This window comes from Vipera ursinii (genome assembly GCF_947247035.1).
Source record: "Vipera ursinii genome assembly, chromosome: 1".
Classification (NCBI taxonomy): Eukaryota; Metazoa; Chordata; class Lepidosauria; order Squamata; family Viperidae; genus Vipera; species Vipera ursinii.
In genome coordinates, this window is record NC_139512.1 from 354,022,096 (window position 1) to 354,042,876 (window position 20,781).

A 20,781-nucleotide genomic window follows, 5' to 3' on the forward strand; every position below is an offset into this window, starting at 1 on the left:
CTGGCCTGTATTTTATGAGGGTTTGCAGTGTCGCCGGGGTCACGTCATCCCCTTTTGCGACCTTCTGACAAGCAAAGTCAATGGGGAAGCCAGATTCACTTAACGACCGGTGACCTAACTTAACTCCTGCAGTGTTGCACTTAACAACGGTGGCAAGAGAAGTCGTAAAATGGGTCAAAACCCCCTTCACAATGGTTTCGCTTAAGAAGTACTTTGGATGAAAAGAGATTCCCGATTCCTGGAATTCTCTCGCTTTCTACCTGGATCCACAGCCATCCATCCCCATTCTCAGGAAAGTTAAGTTTCTCTTCCCAAGTCTGGAGAGGAAGCAGAGATGAAAAGTTGGGTCTTGAGACCACTGGCCGTGCCCTTAAACGGGTCCTGAAATTCAGACGGAAAACAAGGAAGCGCAGTTGCCGCTGGCATTGCCCGCTGGTGTAGTGGCTCTCGAGGACAAAGCAGCTTGTCTGCAGATTTAAAAATTTCTGTTTATGAGACTGCTGCTTGTTTACCTTCAGGGGGATTAGAACCCGGTCCGTTTTCAGAGTCGGTCTTCCGAGAGTGACAATTTGACTGCCTGTCATTGTTTTCCTAGCTTTAATTACGGTCTCCAAAAAGCATTTGCGTCTGGCCTAAACCCTTCGTTTGGGGATATAAAGAAAACAAACTCAGGGCCACAAAGGTATCAATCGAAAAAGGACAGTGCTTTTCAAGGATAATCCTTCCAGGACAGAATTAAAACAATATTAACGATAAACAGGATGCTCGAAAAAAGAAACACCGCATTGAGTAAATACGAAACGGAGCCAGGAAAGTTACAGAAACCAATTATGATGAGATCTCTCTCTCTCTCTCTCCCTATCTCTCTCTCTCTCTCTCTCTCTCTCTCATATCTCTCTCTCTCTCTCTCTCTCTCTCTCTCATCTCTCTCTCTCTCATCTCTCTCTCTCTCTCTCATCTCTCTCTCTCTCTCTCTCATCTCTCTCTTTCTCTCTCTCTCATCTCTCTCTCTCTCTCTCTCTCTCATCTCTCTCTTTCTCTCTCTCTCTCATCTCTCTCTCTCTCTCTCTCTCTCTCTCTCTCTCTCTCTCTCTCTCTCTCTCTCTCTCTGTATTCAACTATAACACCCCAAGGTAAAGGTAAAGGTTCCCCCGCACACGCGTGCTTAGTTGTTTCCGACTCTAGGGGCAGGTGCTCATCTCCGTTTCAAAGCTGAAGAGCCAGCGCTTGTCCGAGGACGTCTCCGTGGTCATGTGGCCGGCATGACTAGACACCAAAGGCACACGGAACGTTGTTACCTTCCCACCGGAGTGGTCCCTATTTTTCTACTTGCATTTTTACGTGCTTTCGAACTGCTAGGTTGGCAGAAGCTGGGACGAGTAACAGACTCTCGCTCTGCTACGCGGCACTCGGGATTCGACCCGCCAAACTGCCGACCTTCTGATCGACAAGCTCAGCGTCCTAACCCACAGAGCCACCGCGTCCCTTCTATAACACCCCGAAATGGAAGCTAAAAAAAGAAGTCTGCCTACAATCCAATTTAAAGAAAAGTAACTACCTACAATGTTTCCCAAAAGGGAAGCATGCTGAAAAGAATACAGAGCTAGTTCTTGATTTACAATCTTTCATTTAGGGACTGTTCGAAGTTACATCGGCACGGGAAAAAGTGACTTATGGTCATTTTTCACACTTACGACTGTTGCAACGTCCCTGCGGTCATTTGATCAAAATTCAGACGCTTGGCAAACAGCATGTATCCAGTTGTAGTATCCCTTTTGCAACCTTTTGACAAACAAAGTAGATGGGGAAGCCAAGCCAGGTTCACTTAACAACCATGTGCTTAACTTACCAACTGCAGTGATTCACCTATGGCAAGAAAGGTCGTAAAATGGAGGGGAACGAGAGGACTGGAGGATTACAGGTAGGCCTCGACTTACAACCATTTATTTAGTGACTGTTCGAAGTTACTCCAGCACTGAAAAAAAAAATGACTTATCACCTAAGTGACTTAGGACCGTTGCAGCATCCCTTATAGCAGGGGTAAGGCAACCTTGGCCCTTTTATGACTTGTGGACTTCAACTCCCAGAATTCCTAAGCCGGCATGGCTCAGCATGGAAACCTCTCCCTTTCTCCTCAGCATGGTTGGCTCAGGAATTCTGGGAGTTGAAGTCCACAAGTCATGAAGGGGCTATAATTCCCCATGCTGGCTCAGGAATTCTGGGAGTTGAAGTCTATTACCCTAATTCAGGGGTAGGCAACCTTGGCCCTTTTATGACTCGTGGACTTCAACTCCCAGAATTCCTGAGCCGGCATGGCTCAGCATGGAAACCTCTCCCTTTCTCCTCAGCCTGGTTGGCTTAGGAATTCTGGGAGTTGAAGTCCACGAGTCCTAAAAGAGCCAAGGTTCCCCACCCCTGCCCTATAGTCATGTGATCCAAATTCGGATGCTTGGCAACTGGCATGTACTCAAGACGGTTGCAGTGTCCCGGGGTCATGACGAGTAAAGCCATGGATTCACTCAACAAGCCTGTTACCAGCTTAACAACTGCAGCGATTCCCTTCACAGTTGTGGCAAGCAAGCTTGTAAAATTGGGCCAAAGCTCGCTTAACAACTGTCTCGCTTAGCAACAGAAATGTTGGGCTCGATTGTGGCCGTAAGTCGAGGACTACCTGTCGTATGAAAAGGGGGAGGGGCGGGGGAAAGCTACAGAACAAATTTCATCCGTCTTTTGCTTAGAAAAGAAACATCAACAAGGGCGACAGATCCCTATGTGTTGCGCCTCCGGAAAAAAAAAAAGAATACTCACAGCCGAGAAGCAGATATTGGTAGCACTGCACAGAATCTGTGGCTAGAAGTAGGGGATGATTCAAGTTAAAAGGCGGCTGCAGCTCATTCCACTGGGGAGTTCTGCGGAAACGACACAAGAGGATTAATATTTAAGCTGGAAGGGAGAAGGAGGGGGGGGAGAGAGAGAGAGACAAAAAAATCAGCATCTGTGTCATCACATCCAATTATTTATGCAAGAGAATACTGTGTTTATAATTATTTAAAGTCACTTGCTCCGAGCGTGGAATATTTTGAGACAGATGGGGAAAAAGGGGGTAATGAGAGGCTTGTGTTTTCGTTTGTGTGTGTGTGTGTGTGTGTGTGTGTGTGTGTGTGTTCAAAACGGACCTGTGCAATGCCAACTCACAGGCAAGACTCCCAGGCTATTCTTCACACTTGGATGAATAGAATAGAATAGAATAGAATAGAATAGAATAGAATAGAATAGAATAGAATAGAATAGAATAGAATAGAATAGAAATCTTTATTGAGAATAGAATAGAATTAAGAATAGAATAGAATAATATTAGAATAGAATAGAATTAAATAATATTAGACTAGACTAGACTAGACTAGCAGAGTTGGAAGGGACCTTGTAGATCATCTAGTCCAACTCCCCACCCACGCAGGAGACCCTACACCATTTCAGACAGATGGCAGACCAGTGTCTTCTTGAAAGCTTCCAGCGATGAAGCTCCCACAACTTCTGAAGGCAAATCTGTTCCATTGGTTAATGGTTCTCACTGTCAGAAAATTCCTCCTTATTTCTAGGCTGAATCTCTCCTCGATCGGTTTCCATCCGTTATTCCTTGTCTGGCCTTCGAGTGCCTTGGAAAATAGCTCGACCTCCTCCTCTCTGTGACAGCCCCTCAAGTATTAGAAGACTGCTATCCTGTCAGTCCTTCTCTTCACTAGGCTAGCCATGCCCGATTCCTGCAACAGTTCCTCTTCGTATGTTTTAGCCTCCAGTCCCCTGACCATCTTTGTTGCTCTTCTCTGCGCTTTTTCTAGAGACTCAACATCTCCACCTCCTTCCAGGTCAGACAAATTGGCTTTCCGGCTCACCCTCCTCTCTTTGGGCATTTGCTGGCTTCCCTTGAGGCAGTTCTCATCCTTTACTGATTTGTTCACGTAGACCAGACATGTCAAACACAAGGCCCGGGGGCCGGATCCGGGCCGCAAAGTGGTTTCATTTGGCCCGCGAAGCCATCCTGGAAACAGTGAAGGAATGGCCGCCACTGCCTTGGCCCTGGCCCAGAGACCCTCCTCCTGCCAGAGACCCCCAGATCTCTCCCACTCCTGCCCAGGCCCCCATAGGCACCCTTGATGCCAATGATGTAGAGCTGGCCACGCCCACCCAGTAGGCCATACGTACTCTAGCCACGCCCACCCAGTAGGCCACGCCCACCCAGGCCACACCCACCCAGCCCCCTGAGGGCAACCGCAATGCTGATGCGGCCCTCAGTGAAATTGAGTTTGACACCCCTGAAGTAGACCCTCCAGAACTGAACCTAGAACCTTCTGCAGACCAAGAAGGGCCTTGAGTATTGCCAGGGAACCTTTTTCCTTCCAGGAAGAAGCAAGAAACACTGAAAGGGCGAGCCGCTAGAACAGGGGTCTTCAAACTTGGCCCTTTTATGACTTGTGGACTTCAATTCCCAGAATTCCTCAGCCAGGCACGCTGGCTGAGGAATTCTGGGAGTTGAAGTCCCCAAATCATATAAGGGGCCATAGTGCCCCCATGTTGGCTGAGGAATTCTGAGAGTTGAAGTCCCTAAATCATATAAGGGGCCATAGTGCCCCCATGTTGGCTGAGGAATTCTTGGAGTTGAAGTCCACAAATCATATAAGGGGCCATAGTGCCCCCATGTTGGCTGAGGAATTCTGGGAGTTGAAGTCCACAAATCATATAAGGGGCCATAGTTCCCCCATGTTGGCTGAGGAATTCTGGGAGTGGAAGTCCCCAAATCATATAAGGGGCCATAGTTCCCCCATGTTGGCTGAGGAATTCTGAGAGTTGAAGTCCCCAAATCATATAAGGGGCCATAGTGCCCCCATGTTGGCTGAGGAATTCTGGGAGTTGAAGTCCCCAAATCATATAAGGGGCCATAGTGCCCCCATGTTGGCTGAGGAATTCTGGGAGTTGAAGTCCCCAAATCATATAAGGGGCCATAGTGCCCCCATGTTGGCTGAGGAATTCTGGGAGTTGAAGTCCACAAATCATATAAGGGGCCATAGTTCCCCCATGTTGGCTGAGGAATTCTGGGAGTTGAAGTCCCCAAATCATATAAGGGGCCATAGTGCCCCCATGTTGGCTGAGGAATTCTGGGAGTTGAAGTCCCCAAATCATATAAGGGGCCATAGTGCCCCCATGTTGGCTGAGGAATTCTGGGAGTGGAAGTCCACAAATCATATAAGGGGCCATAGTGCCCCCATGTTGGCTGAGGAATTCTGAGAGTTGAAGTCCCTAAATCATATAAGGGGCCATAGTGCCCCCATGTTGGCTGAGGAATTCTGAGAGTTGAAGTCCCCAAATCATATAAGGGGCCATAGTGCCCCCATGTTGGCTGAGGAATTCTGGGAGTTGAAGTCCACAAATCATATAAGGGGCCATAGTTCCCCCATGTTGGCTGAGGAATTCTGGGAGTTGAAGTCCCCAAATCATATAAGGGGCCATAGTGCCCCCATGTTGGCTGAGGAATTCTGGGAGTTGAAGTCCACAAATCATATAAGGGGCCATAGTGCCCCCATGTTGGCTGAGGAATTCTGGGAGTTGAAGTCCACAAATCATATAAGGGGCCATAGTTCCCCCATGATGGCTGAGGAATTCTGGGAGTTGAAGTCCACAAGTCATAAAAGGGCCAAGTTTGAAGGCCTCTGCGCTAGAATTTAAACTGAGAGCAAATCCCGCTCCTTACTAACACTGAGGATGTTACCTGGTTGGGTAATGAAACGTCTGCATTATTTACAGGTAGTCCTCGATTGAGCTCCAAATTTCTGTCGCTAAGCCAGACATTTGTTAAGTGAATTTTGCCCCATTTTACGACCTTTCTTGCCACAGTTCTCAAGTGAAACCCTGCAGGCAATAAATTAGGAACCCGGTTGTTAAGTCAATCTGGCTTCCCCATTCACTGTGCTGGTCAGAAAGTCGCAAAAGGGGATCAGATGACCCTGGGACGCTGCAATGGTTGTTAAGTATAAACCAGATGCCAAGGGTCTGAATTTTGACCACCAGACCATGGGGGAGATAGAAAGGTCCTCACTGTGACAAACGGCCATAAGTCACATTTTTAGTGTCATTGTAACTTTGAACGGTTACTAAATGAACTGTTGTAAGTTGAGGACTACCTGTATATATGTATTTAGTGTTTGGCATATTCTACATGGACTAGCAATATACATTAACATTTTTACCTAGGTTAGTAAGCACGATAAAATAAAAATGTTAAACAGATCCATGGTCAAATACCAACGTCTAAGCCAGGGATCTTCAAACTTGGCAACTTTAAGACTTGTGGACTTCAACTCCCAGAATTCCTCAGCCAGGCATGCTGGCTGAGGAATTCTGGGAGTTGAAGTCCACAAGTCTTAAAGTTGCCAAGTTTGAAGACCCCTGGTCCAGGCCATGGAACCATTTATTTATATATTTTTTTAAAAAAATCAGATACTAGACTAGCATATGACCCCAGTTTACAGCCGGTTGCGATGTGATCTACAATTCGATGTGGGACCCCCGCAGTCACACTGAGGAGAGTGGTGGGAAGCTAGTCCGCCTCCTTGTGGAATACTATGGATAGTGCAATAGCGTGAACTGAACGAACTAGCAGCTGATGGCAGCCAGGCTACTCTATAGACTTTCCTCAAAATTCATGGCAACAAAAACGAAAATGTCTGCAAGAAAAACACCACGGACTGTGGGAATACAAGCGCAAGCTATCTGGAAGGATGTAATACAATATGTTGGCTTGTTTTAAACAGGATGTGGCCTACGTACTGTTCAAAAGTCCAGTGCAAACTGAAATAACCACAGGTAGTCCTTGACTTACCACCGTTCGTTTAGCAACGGTTCGAAGTTACAATGGCACGGGGGAAAAATGACTTATGTCTGTGTCCACACATAAGATCGATAACTTTTATTCTCATTTTTTACTGTGGGTACACTTGCCCATATTACAAATGAAATTCTGTTGCCTGCTCTCAAACACATATATGCACATGCTATATACGTCTGTCTGTCTGTCTATCTATCTATCTATCTAATCTATATCTATATAAAATCTATCATCTATCAATCTCTATCAAATCTATCATCTATCTATCTAATCTATATCTATATAAAATCTGTCTATCATCTATCTGTCTATCTATCTAATCTATATAAAATCTATCTCTATCTCTATCTAATCTATACAGTATCTATATAAAATCTGTCTATCATCTATCTGTCTATCTATCTAATCTATATAAAATCTATCATCTATCTCTATCAAATCTATCATCTATCTATCCATCTAATCTATATCTATATAAAATCTATCATCTATCTAATCTATATCTATATAAAATCTATCATCTATCTATCTATCTATCAAATCTATCATCTAATTATATCTTTATAAAATCTATCATCTATCTATCTATCTATCTATCTATCTATCTATCTATCTATCTATCTATCTATCTATCTATCTAATGTATTATAAAATCTATCATCTGTCTGTGTATCTGTATCTATATACATACATACATACATACATATATACATACATACATACATACATACATACATACATACATACATATAGATATACATATACAGGAAGCTGGATTGGCTTAAGGACCACCTGATCCACTTAAGAACGTCAGGGATTCACTTACAGAACATAGGCTGACAGCAACTGCTTTGCTCAACAATGGAAGTTCTGCTCCAATTGTGGTTGTAAGTTGAGAATTACCTGCACAGGAGCGGGAAGAATACAGGTAGTCCTCAACTTACTACCACAGCTGAGCCCCAAATTTATGTTGTTAAGTAAAACATTTGTTAAGTGAGTTTTGCCCCATGTCACGACCTCTCTTGCCCTTGCCACAGTTGTCAAGTGAATCACTGCAGTTGTTAAGCTAGCCACGCGGTCGTTAAGGGAATCCGGCTTGTCCACTGATTTTGCTTGTCAGAAGGTCGCAAAGGGGGATTCCGTGACCTTGGGACACTTGCAACCATCCTAAATGTGAGTCAGTTGCCAAGCATCTGAATTCTGATCACCTGACCACGGGGATGCTGCAACGGTCGTAAGCGTGAAAAACGGTCCTAAGTCGCTTTTTCCAGTGCCGCTGTAGCAAACCGTTGTAAACTGAGGACTACACATCTATGTCTTGTCCTAATCTGTGAAAACCAAGTTCCGTAAAGTTACAACGTATTGATCAGATCAGAATTCGCAATCCCATTACAAGCTCCTTGTTTTGACAATAATGGCCCCAAAGGACCATGTTGCCATTTTAATTAGGGCTGCCCTTTTCCTCAGCATCTTGGCTTAGTATATATTGATTGGCTGAGGGCAGGAATCGGCACTGGAGAAGTCTGACGCTCCTCCACTCCCCCCCCCCACCCATCAGCACACAAAATCAATGTAAAAAAAAAATTGAAAATGTCAGAGGCACTCACCATATTTTCTCAGTAATCCCTCTTTTGTTTCATTTTGTAAATCAGGCCTAATTTCTCTAAATGGCCTTCAAAATGGGCCAGTTTGGAAGAGTTTGAAAAAGCGGTGGGCAACTATGTCCCCTTTATGACCTGTGGACTTGGACTCCCAGAATTCCTCAGACACACAGACAGACAGACATAGATCTATCAGTGCAAAGAAGAGAAACAAAGATGATCAGGGGGACTGGAGGCTAAAACGTATAAGGAACGGCTGCTGGAACTTGGAATGTCTAGTTTAATGAAGAGAAGGACGAGTGGGGACATGATAGCAGTGCTCCAGTATCTCAGGGGCTGCCCCAAAGAAGAGGGAGTCAAGCTATTCTCCAAAGCATCTGAAGGCAGGAGAAGAAGCAGCGGATGGAAACTCATCAAGGAGAGAAGCAACCTGGAACTAAGGAGAAACTTCCTGACAGTTAGAACAATTAACCAGTGGAACAACCTGCCTCCAGAAGCGGTGAATGCTCGAACACTGGAAGTTTTTAAGAAGAGACTGGCCAGCCATTTGTCTGAATTTTTTTTATTTTTAATCCCATTTATATCCCGCCCTTCTCCGAAGACTCAGGGCGGCTTACAATCTAAGAAGCACAAATCAATGTGCTTAGCAATAGCCTTCATTCTATGTATATGCCTGCTTATTAGGGCTTTTGCCCCCCCCAAGCGGCATTATTACAAAGTCAGCTTATTGCCCCCAACAATCTGGGTCCTCAGAAATGGTATAGGGCAGACATGTCAAACACAAGGCCCGGGGGCCAGATCTGGCCCGTGAAGTGGTTTCATGCGGCCCGTGAAGCCATCCTGGAAACAGTGAGGGAACGGCCCCCACTGCCTTGGCCCTGGCCCAGAGACCCTCCTCCTGCCAGAGACCCTCAGATCTGTCCCACTCCTGCCCAGGCCCCCCATAGGCACCCTTGATGCAAACGATGTAGAGCTGGCCACGCCCACCCAGTAGGCCGTATGCACTTTAGCCACGCCCACCCAGTAGGCCACACCCACCCAGGCCACACCCACTCGGCCCCCTGAGGGCAACCGCAATGCTGATGTGGCCCTCAATGAAATTGAGTTTGACACCCCTGGTATAGGGTTTCCTGCCTGAGCAGGGGATTGGACTAGAAGACCTCCAAGGTCCCATCCAACTTTATTCTATTCTATTCTATTCTATTCTATTCTATTCTATTCTATTCTATTCTATTCTGTTCTGTTCTGTTCTGTTCTGTTCTGTTCTGTTCTGTTCTGTTCTGTTCTGTTCTGTTCTGTTCTGTTCTGTTCTGTTCTGTTCTATTCTATTCTATTCTTATGACGACGATTTAAAACTGCAGCATGCAAAACGAAAGACAGGATGAAAATTGGACCATTGGACCGAGTGTCTCTAGCAGAATTTGTGGCCCCAGACCGGAATCGCCGTTTCCTGTAAATTTATACTCCTTCTGTGGTTTGGGCAGCACCATCGATGCAGCAGGCACCTGAAACTTGTTCAAAGACGAAATCAAAATGAAATATGAACATCAGAAGAGAACGGGGGGGGCCTACCTGACGAGGGTCCAGCTAGCCCGTGGGCAGGTCACCATTTCCAGTGGGGTGTCATCGCTGATCTTAGGGGCGGTGCTGAGAGCTCGGGGCTCCAGAACGTGCTCCACCAGAGTCCCATAGCAGCTGATGATGTATAAAGACTCCACCACGAATTGCTTGGATTGTTCTAGAAGGGAACGAGAAGCCTGAATGTTTACAGGTAACCTTCAGCTTGCAACCATTCCTTTAGTGCCCCTACAACGGCACTGGGGGGAAAAAATGGATTGAGCCGTGTTTTTATTTATTTATTTTTATTTTATTTTAATTCCATTTATATCCCGCCCTTCTCCGAAGACTCATGGCGGCTTACAAGCTTAGCAGTACTTACGTACTTTCACACTTACGACCATTGCAGCATCAAAATCCGGATGCTTGGCAACTGGCTTGTATTTATGACCATTTGCAGTGACCCGGGGTCATGTGATTCCCCTCTTTTGTGACCTTTGGATGAGCAAAGTCAATGGGGAAATCCCAACGGTGCTTTTTTTTTTTCTTTGAAGACCTTTCGCTTCTCATCTGAGAAGCTTCTTCGGCCCTGACTGGACAGTGGGGAATGGAAGGATTTATACTCCTTCTAGACAGCCCGTCATTTGCCTTTAGAGAGTCGTTGAGGCCACTGGGGTTTTTTTTCTGTCTCGGAGGGACCTGACATCATCCATCTCCAGTCTACAACACAGTCCTTTTAGCAGTTCCATGAAGGCACCACTCAGCTGACCCTGAGGATACAGATAAACCTCCAAGCGGCCTCAACGACTCTCTAAAAGAATGCAAATGACCAGCTGTCTAGAAGGAGTATAAGTCCTTCCATTCCCCCACCATCCAGTCAGAGCTGAAGAAGCTTCTTGGAGGACAAGCGAAACGTCTTCAAAGGAAAAACTAGGAAGCCCACTTGGCTCTTGAAAAAAAGCACCTTTGGGAGAACTGTGACCTGGAGGACCGAGAATCTCCATAGACCTCTATCTATGGGGAAGCCAGTTTCAATTAACAACCGGGTTACTAACTTCACAACTGTGGGCGACTTGCAAGAGGTATAGCAAGAAAGGTTGTAAAATAAGGCAAAACTCACTTCATAACTGTGTGGCTTAGCGGTAGAAATTTGGGGTTCAACTGTGGTCACTAGTAGGAGGACTATCTGTATAGGTAGGCTTTGACTTAACAACAGTTCATTTAGTGCAGACATGTCAAACACAAGGCCCGGGGGCCAGATTCGGCCCGCGAAGTGGTTTCATGCGGCCCGCGAAGCCATCCTGGAAAGAGTGAGGGAACGGCCCCCACTGCCTTGGCCCTGGCCCAGAGACCCTCCTCCTGCCAGAGACCCTCAGATCTGTCCCACTCCTGCCCAGGCCCCCCCATAGGCACCCTTGATGCCAAAGATTTAGAGCTGGCCACGCCCACCCAGTAGGCCATATGCACTCTAGCCACGCCCACCCAGTAGGCCATGCCCAGGCCACACCCACCCGGCCCCTTGAGGGCAACCGCAATGCTGATGCGGCCCTCAGTGAAATTGAGTTTGACACCCCTGATTTAGTGACTGTTCAAAGTTAACCATTGGCCCTGAAAAAAGCGACTTGTGGCCATTTGTCACAGTTACGACTTTTTAAAGCTTTCCCCATGATCATGTGATCAAAATTCAGATGATTGGCACCTGACTCATGTTTACGACGGTCGCAGTGTCCCCGGGGGTCCCGTGATTCCCCTTTGGCGACCTTCTGACAAGCAAAGCCAATGGGGGAAGCCAGATTCAATTAACAACCCTGTTCCTAAGTTAACAACTGCAGCGGTTCACTTACCGGCTGCGACGAGAAAGGTCGTAAAATGGGGCAAAGCTCACTTAACCGCTGTCTGGCTTAGCAGCAGACATTTTGGGCTCCGTTGTGGTCGTATGTCGAGGACTCCCTGCACTTTGGGCTTTCAAAAGTCAGCATTTTAACCTGGCGGCTCCGTGCCAATTCATCCCTTTCTGCCTGCCCAGAGCTTCCCATCACTTAGCATTTAGTGGACGCCTCTCAGGTCAATTTTATTTATTTGCATAAATAAAATCTATGTGCACGAGGACTAATACCACTACGATTCTCAGGAAGGTGAATCGCTGAGAAATTTATGTGCTATTTTTGGAATTTCCCAGAAAAAAGCCATCCGGAATACATTAACCTTGGATTCTTTGCAACACTCCTGCGTTACCCTTGAATTTCTCTTCCATAATAATAATAATAATAATAATAATAATAATAATAATAATAATAATAATAATAATAATAATAATAATAATAATAATTTGGAAGGGACCTTGGAGGTCATCTAGTCCAACCCCCTGCTCAGGCAGGAAAACCTATACCAGGCTGTGCTTTCGGTGTGACTAGAAGTAAGCAACCTAGAACTAAGGAGAAACTTCCTGACAATTAACCAGTGGAACTCCTTGCCTCCAGAAGTGGTGAATGCTCCAACACTGGAAGTTTTTAACAAGAGCCTGGATAGCCATTTGTCTGAAATGGGATAGGGTTTCCTGCCTGAGCAGGGAGTTGGACTAGACGACCACCGAGGTCTCTTCCAACTTTATTATTATGATGATGATGATCCCTCGCTTCTGGTTAAAATTCAAATTGGACGCAGGTATTTATTTCTTCAAATTGGAAGCGAACGTTTGTTTGGTTATGACAACCTGCATGGCCACCCAACTAACTCACAGTGACTCCGAGGGTTGTCCCAAAGGTGCTTTTTTTTTCAGGAGGCCAACTGGACTTTCTTGTTTTTCCTTTGAAGACATTTCGCTTCACATCCAAGAAGTTTCCTCAACTCTGACTGGATGGTGGGGAATGGGAGGATTTATACTCCTTGCAGACAGCTGGTCATTTGCATCCTTTTAGAGAGTCCTTGAGGCCACTTGGAGGCTTGTCTGTGTCCTCGGGGTCAGCTGAGTGGTGCAAATGGGGGTGGAGCCTTCGTGGCTGCAGGATGTTTTCTGCCCTGGGTCCCTTCCCTGTTGGAGACGGGCGCCCAGGCTGTTGGGGATGGGTCCGTGTTGTCCGAATCTCAATCTGAAGCAGAAATGGTTCCTGGAGTCTGCAATGGTTTCTGGAAATCCGTACCATTCAAAGGGCTTCAACGACTGTCTAAATGAATGCAAATGACCGGCTGTCTGCGAGGAGTATAAATCCTTCCATTCTCCACCATACCCGGTCAAGGCTGAAGAAGCTTCTTGGATGAGAACTGAAACGTCTTCAAAGAAAAAGCGAGAAAGTCCAGTGGCCTCCTGAAAAAAGCACCTTTGGGACAACCGTGACCTGGATGACAGAGAGGTTCCCTGGACATTTGACTGCGAGAGGCTTTTAAAGATACAATCCCAATACGGGGAGTCCTTGACTTACGACCACGACGTAGCCCAACATTTCTGTTGCTAAGTGAGACAGTCGCTAACCGGGTTTTGCTCTATTTTTACGACTTTTCTGGCCCCAGTTTGGCAAGAAAAGCAGGGCTCCGAAGGTGACAACAACCAGCGCCTTGAATTGGACCCAGAAGCAAATTGGCTTCTTCCCGTTATAAGAATTAACACTAGAATGACATCTACCTCCAGGGGTATCGTCCCAAACCGGGGCCAAACAAGAGGGAACACCCCGCCCCTCCCCAAAAGAAGCGTTCTGTGGCATGGTGCCTGCAAAATATCTGTGGGCTCCAGCGTTTCTTTAGGATACGGATCCAGGCTATCTGACGTGAGCCATCAATGAGATGGGCTCAACCTTCAGCCAGTCAGGATCGAACTCCAGGCTGTGGGTGGAGTTAGCCTGCAATATTGTATTGTATGGTATTGTATTTTTAATTATTTATTGTTAGGGCTTAAATTAATTTAATATTACTTTTAACTTTTGTTATGTAGTGCTTTTATTGCCCTGTACACCGCCCTGAGTCCTTCGGGAGAAGGGCGGTATAGAAATTCAATTAAATAAATAAATCCCAAGTGTTCCAGTGGAAGCGGCCTCCTGTGAATCCCGTCAGCCCAGGAATTTCACCTGGCGGGCTCTAGGAGAAGAGCCTTTGGAACATCCTGCCACCAGAGATGAGGTCCACCCCTCCCCTTCTGTCCTGTCTCTGCCAATTGGCCCGGGGCCCCAGTCGAGAGGCTCCAGGCCGGCAGTAGATAGCGCCACGAGAGTACAAAGCACCACCCCGTTCTGCATAGGTTTTTACTCTCTTTTTTTTTCCCCATTGGTATTGTGGTGACCCAAACTGGACACAATATTCCAAGTGTGGTCTTTTAAGCGCGTGGCCGCATCAAGCTGCGTTAACACTTCACACGATCTGGACGCTATCCTTCGGTCGACGCAGCCTAGGACTGGGCTGGCTTTTTTTTTTTTTTGGCAGCTAGCTTGTATGTGAGTGATTGTCCACTAGGACTCCCAAGATCCCTTTCATAATACTAGCGATAGCACTTAAGGCTTTTTATGTGCCACTTTGTAGGGCTTTACAGCACTCTGGGTGGTTTACGGAGTCAGCACATTTGCCCCCCAAAAATCTGGGTCCTCATTTCAGTGACCTTGAAAGGTCAGGAGGCAGAGTCAACCTTCAGCCGGTCAGGATCGAACTCCAGGCTGTGGGTGCAGTTAGCCTGCAATATTGTATTCTAACCACTGCACCACCAGGGCTCCTTCCTTCCTTCCTCTCTCTCCTTCGCTCCCTCGCTCCTTCCTTCCTCTTTCCTTCCTTCCTCCCTCTTTCCTTTCCCTTCCTTCCTTCGCTCCCTCCCTCCTTCCTCTTTCCTTTCTTCCTTCCTTCCTCCCTTCCTCCCTTTTTCCTTTCCCTCCTTTCCTTCTGCCCTTCCTTCCTTCCTCTCTCCCACCCTTCCTTCCTTCACTCCCTCCCTCCTTCCTTCCTTCCTTCCTTCCCTCCTTCCTTCCTCCCTCTTTCCTTTTCCTTCCTTCCTTCCTTCCTTCCTTCCTTCCTTCCTTCCTTCCTTCCTTCCTTCCTTCCTTCCTTCCCACTGCGCCACCAGGGCTCGCTCCTTCCTTCCTTCCTTCCTTCCTTCCTTCCTTCCTTCCTTCCTTCCCACTGCGCCACCAGGGCTCGCTCCTTCCTTCCTTCCTTCCTTCCTTCCTTCCTTCCTTCCTTCCTTCCTTCCCACTGCGCCACCAGGGCTCGCTCCTTCCTTCCTTCCTTCCTTCCTTCCTTCCTTCCTTCCTTCCCACTGCACCACCAGGGCTCGCTCCTTCCTTCCTTCCTTCCTTCCTTCCTTCCTTCCTTCCCACTGCGCCACCAGGGCTCGCTCCTTCCTTCCTTCCTTCCCTCCCTCCCTCCCTCCCTTTCCTTCCCTCCCACTGCGCCACCACAGCTCCTCTTATATTAATTAGTTAACTGCTGTTGAGCCAGGCACCACCTATTCTACACCTATGCATTTGATTTTTCTTGCCTAGGTGTAAAACCTCACTTTTGTCACCACTGAACTTCATTTTGTTGGATATTTAATTCCTGGAATCTTAACCGTTTCTATCGGCAATTGTGTTTTAGTTTCTTATCTGATGGCATTGTAAGCCACCCAAGAGTGGCTCTCTATGATAGTGAGATGGGAGGCATATACGTTTCATAAATAAATGCAGTGGTACCTTGGTACTCAGCTGCTTTGAAACTCATCAGATTTGACACTCAACACATTTTGACCTGAAACGTTTGTCCCGGTACTCATCATTTGTGTGGTTCTCAATGCACAAGATAGAACTTGTCAGTACTGGCTGCCTTGTGGCTCACTACATTATTTCTTATGGGGGGAAAACTGTCTGGTGCTAATCATTTTTTGTACTCATCGTGCCTCCCGGAACCAATTAAGGATGAGTACTGAGGTACCAGTGTAATAAAATTTCCAGGCCGGGAGAGAAAGTCTGGAAAGCCACAGCAAAGGATGGGCTAGAATCCGCTAGATAGACAAACGGTTTGAAGCAACCTCAGGCAGCTTTGCGATGGCATCCATCTGTTTGTTTGGTCTCTGCACAAACCTTTTTCTCTTTTAAGACCGGGATTGCTGGCAAACCATGACCGGGATAAGCCGAAGGCCGCAGCGACGCAGAATTCTCCTCCGACAGATTTGCTGGGTGAAATTTGTGGAGCTGGTTTGCTTTTGCTTTGAAAAGGGGAGAGAGAGAGAGAGAGAGAGAGAGAGGGAACAAAGTATAATTACGATGAAGTAATCCACCAAATGGAAGATTTGCTGGAGGTGCAATATAAGCTCGGGAACTTATTTTCTCAGAACTACGGAGAATCGATAAAGCTGGAAGACAGAACTGTGGCAGCTCAGCGTTTTAAGAAATGCAAATTCAACATGTCCCTTCCATAAGGCAGAAATAGCTGGGGATATTAACAAATTACTTGTTCAGCGACTTCAGCCAGGATTGGCAAGAAGAGGCTACTAACGGCCTCCGGGCTAAGGGTGAGCAGAAGAATACCTGGATAGATCGTTCGGTGATTGGCAGCAGATTGCAAAAGAAATAATAAGTAAGATCCATCACCCTCTCTCAAGACTGTACCTCTGAAAACCAGTTTGGGGCAGTCAGGAATAAACGTATAGAGATAGTCCTCGAGTTACGACCGCAGACTGGGTCCATAATTTCCCTTACTAAGCGAGGTAGGGGTGGCAAAGTGAGTTACACCTGATTTTTCGTCATTTCTTTTTCTTTTTCTGAGGGGAAGGGCAGGCTTGCGAAGTGAATCACTGCAGTCATTAAGTGAATCGCACAGTCGTTAAGTGAGTTTGGCTCCCCCTTTTGAACTGGCTTGTCGGAAGACAGCTGGGAAGGTTGCAAAGGGCCATCACGTGATCCCGGGAGGCTTCGACCTGTTGTAAGTACATGCTGCTTTCTTGAATTTTTGATCACGTGACCCACAGAGGTCCTGTCGCAGTTATAAGGACCGGTCGTAAGTCGCTTTTCTCATGGTCTTTAGTCGGTGGTGGGATTCAAAGATGTGAACAAGCGGTTCTCTGTGTGGCTGCTGCTTCCGGAAGTCCATTCTGGGCCTGGACAAGAAAAAATTAGCTACCGGTTCTGCCGAACTGATGCAAACTGGTTGAATCCCACCATTGTATGGATGGATGGATGATAGATAGATAGATAGATAGATAGATAGATAGATAGATAGATAGATAGATAGATAGATAGATAGATAGATAGATAGATAGACAGACAGACAGAGATGATAGATAGATAGATAGATAGATAGATAGATAGATAGATAGATAGATAGATAGATAGATAGATAGATAGATAGATAGATAGATAGATAGATAGACAGACAGACAGACAGACACAGATGATAGATAGATAGATAGATAGATAGATAGATAGATAGATAGATAGATAGATAGATAGATAGATAGATAGACAGACAGACAGACAGACAGACAGACAGACAGACAGACAGAGATGGATGATAGATAGATAGATAGATAGATAGATAGATAGATAGATAGATAGATAGATAGATAGATGATAGATAGATAGATAGATAGATAGATAGATAGATAGATAGATAGATAGATAGATAGGCAGGCAGGCAGGCAGGCAGGCAGACATGAATGCAATGGTGGGATTCAAATATGCGAGCAGTCAGTTCTCTGTGTGGATGCCGCTTCCAGAAGTCCATTTTTGGGCCTGGGCAACAAAAAAATTAGCTACCAGTTCTGCCAAACTAGTGTGAACTGGCTGAATCCCACCACTGTTGTAAGTCGAGGACTTCCCGTATACATCGACCCCAAGGCAGACCACGGCCTGCCCTGCCTAGGGATGAAACCTACTTAAGCTGCTCTTTGTGTCCACGGAGAACCTTGGGATTCTGCAGTGACGGCAAGCGAAAAGAGCGATGTTTGGATAACATTGGGAGCTCCATATGAACTGAAGTAAACATACATTTCGGAACTGTTTGAGGTCAGCTTGTACCAAATTCAGAGGAGAAGTTTATTTCCAAACATTCCATTCTCAAACTTTAATCATATTATTATTATTTGCAGGCATGGTTTCCCCACCCCCCCACCCCGTCATTACTGACATTGTTGATTCAAATGCAAAGCAAATTATCAGGTTTTTGCATAGCAGGAGGAGCACAAGACGCGTTCGAAAGCATGCAGAAATACGTACGACAAATGGAAGGAAAACAAGCGTGCTTTAGAGAGTGAAACTTACATGCATATCTTAATGTAGAGTTCCTATTAAGTAGTTGTGGAGATTATCTCTCTCTCTCTCTCTCTCTCTCTCTCTCTCTCTCTCTCTCTCTCTCTCTCTCTCTCTCTCTCATCCATCCCTGTCTGTCTGTCTGTCTGTCTGTCTATGTATCTATCTATGTATCTATGTATCTATGTATCTATCTATCTATCTATCTATCTATCTATCTATCTATCTATCTATCTATCTATCTATCTATCATATGTGTCTGTCTGTCTGTCTGTCTGTGTCTGTCTGTCTATCTATCTATCTATCTATCTATCTATCTATCTATCTATCATCTGTGTCTGTCTGTCTGTCTGTCTGTCTGTCTGTCTGTCTGTCTGTCTATCTATCTATCTATCTATCTATCTATCTATCTATCTATCTATCTATCTATCTATCTATCTATCTATCCATCCACCCATCTTCATCATCCATCCATCCATCCGTCTGTCCATCCATCCTCCCTCCCTCTCTCTCTCTCTCTCTCCCCTCTCTCTCTCTCTGTCACATGACTGTGTTTTGGGCCCTTGGCAATGGCTCGCATTCACAGCCTTCGCAGCATCCTGAAGTCACGTGGTTGTTTTTTACAGTGTTTTGCCAAACATGGCATTTATCTCCTGGGTTTGGGGAAAACATCCCATCGTGAACAACGATCTCCATAAACAAACAAACAAAAGTCGCAAGTTGGATCAGTCATGTGATGACTCGCTTTATGACCATCGTGGCTTACAGGAATTATTGTGATTATAAGTCGAGGACTACCTGTATTTAAAATTTTCAACAATGGATGGAACTAAGTTCCACACGTAGAATCATTCTACGTCATTCTATGAAATGACCGTCTCACCATTACTAATAAATTTTAAATACATGTAGTCCTCGATTCATTCTTTCAGTCATTCGTTTAGCGACCATTCACAGTTACAACAGCACCAAAAAAAGGGACTTAGGACCGTTTTTCACACTTGTGACCGTTTGGTCACACGATCAAAATCCAGACAACTGGCAACTGACTCATATTTATGACAGTTGCAGTATCCCAGGGTCATGTGATCCCCTTTTGCGACCTTCTGACAAGCAAAGTCAATGGGGAAGTTGGTTTCACTTAACAACCGTGTTATTAATAACAACTGCAGTGATTCATTTAACAACTGTGGCAAGAAAGGTTGTAAAATGGTGCAACCCAAAGAGATAACTAAATTTTGGTGGTGCGATGTTGAAGGATGATTGGGGGATGGGGGTTTTGCAAAATAGAGTTGTGATGTTGTGAGTGGCCTCACACAAGTTGCTTGGCCTCACTGTAAACGGGAGACTCGATTTAGGACAAACAGAATAATTATTATTATTATGCATTATTAGCCTTAATTTTAGGCAAATGTTATCCTCGGCTCTCTGAAAATCAGATGCGACTAACTGTATGAAAAAAAAGAGAGAGTGGGATCTTAAGGTAAGTTTTGGAAAACTAGAAATTCAGATCCCATTTTGTTCCTCTTAATTCAAGCCTTGGGATATACTTGGTCACTTCTAATAGAAATCTATCTTCTTCCTAGACTGATCTTGCGTGAAAGATTTGGGATGTGGACAAATTAACTGATAGAATTGTTTTTAAGACAATCTAATTTGCATTTTTCCCCAAAAACCTGCAGTTTGGAATTCATTTTTTTGTGTGTGTGTGGGCATATCTCTATATCTGGGTCAAAACCAGCATAGAAAAATACCTGCATCAAGAGAGTGCTGTATGAAATAGACATAAAGAGGGAAATATAGAGATATGAATTCAAATTTTCATTGTTTTTCCATTCTCAGAGTGACAGAGACGTTGGGTGGGGACCGTTTTAGGACGTAATGCACCTGACAGACAGTGGTGGGATTCAGCCGGTTCGCACCACTTCGGCAGAACTGGTAGCTAATTTTTTGTTGCCCAGGCCCAAAATAGACTTCCAGAAGTGGCATCCACACACAGAGAACCGGTTGTTCACATATTTGAAGCCCACCACTGCATCTATGTCTGTCTGTCTGTCTATCTATCTATCATCTGTCTCTATCTATCTATCTATCTATCTATCTATCTATCTATCTATCTATCTATCTATCTATCTATCTATCTATGTGTCATCCATCCCTGTCTGTCTGTCAGTCTCTCATCCATCCATCCATGCAGTGGTGGGATTCAGCCAGTTCACACCAGTTCATCAGAACTGGTAGCTAATTTTTTGTTGCCCAGGCCCAAAATAGACTTCCAGAAGTGGCATCCACACACAGAGAACCAGTTGTTCACATATTTGAAGCCCACCACTGTATCTATGTCTGTCTGTCTGTCTGTCTATCTATCTATCATCTGTCTCTATCTATCTATCTATCTATCTATCTATCTATCTATCTATCTATCTATCTATCTATCTATCTATCTATCTATCTATCTATCTATCTATCTATCTTATCCATCCATCTATCTATCTATCTATCTATCTATCTATCTATCTATCTATCTATCTATCTATCTATCTAT

At 45.3% G+C, this 20,781-nt stretch overlaps 1 protein-coding gene across 1 annotated transcript in view; it reads right to left on the minus strand.

Moving 5' to 3' along the window:
- BCAS3 (BCAS3 microtubule associated cell migration factor) overlaps nt 1-20,781 on the minus strand; it is a 467,769-nt gene that overhangs the window by 110,912 nt on the left and 336,076 nt on the right. The window contains exons 18-20 of the mRNA XM_083379706.1: nt 16,071-16,195; nt 10,054-10,219; nt 2,809-2,909 (exon numbers count right to left, since the gene is read on the minus strand). Of these exons, the coding sequence (XP_083235832.1) occupies nt 2,809-2,909; nt 10,054-10,219; nt 16,071-16,195 (392 nt within the window). The remainder of the gene's footprint in view (nt 1-2,808; nt 2,910-10,053; nt 10,220-16,070; nt 16,196-20,781) is intronic.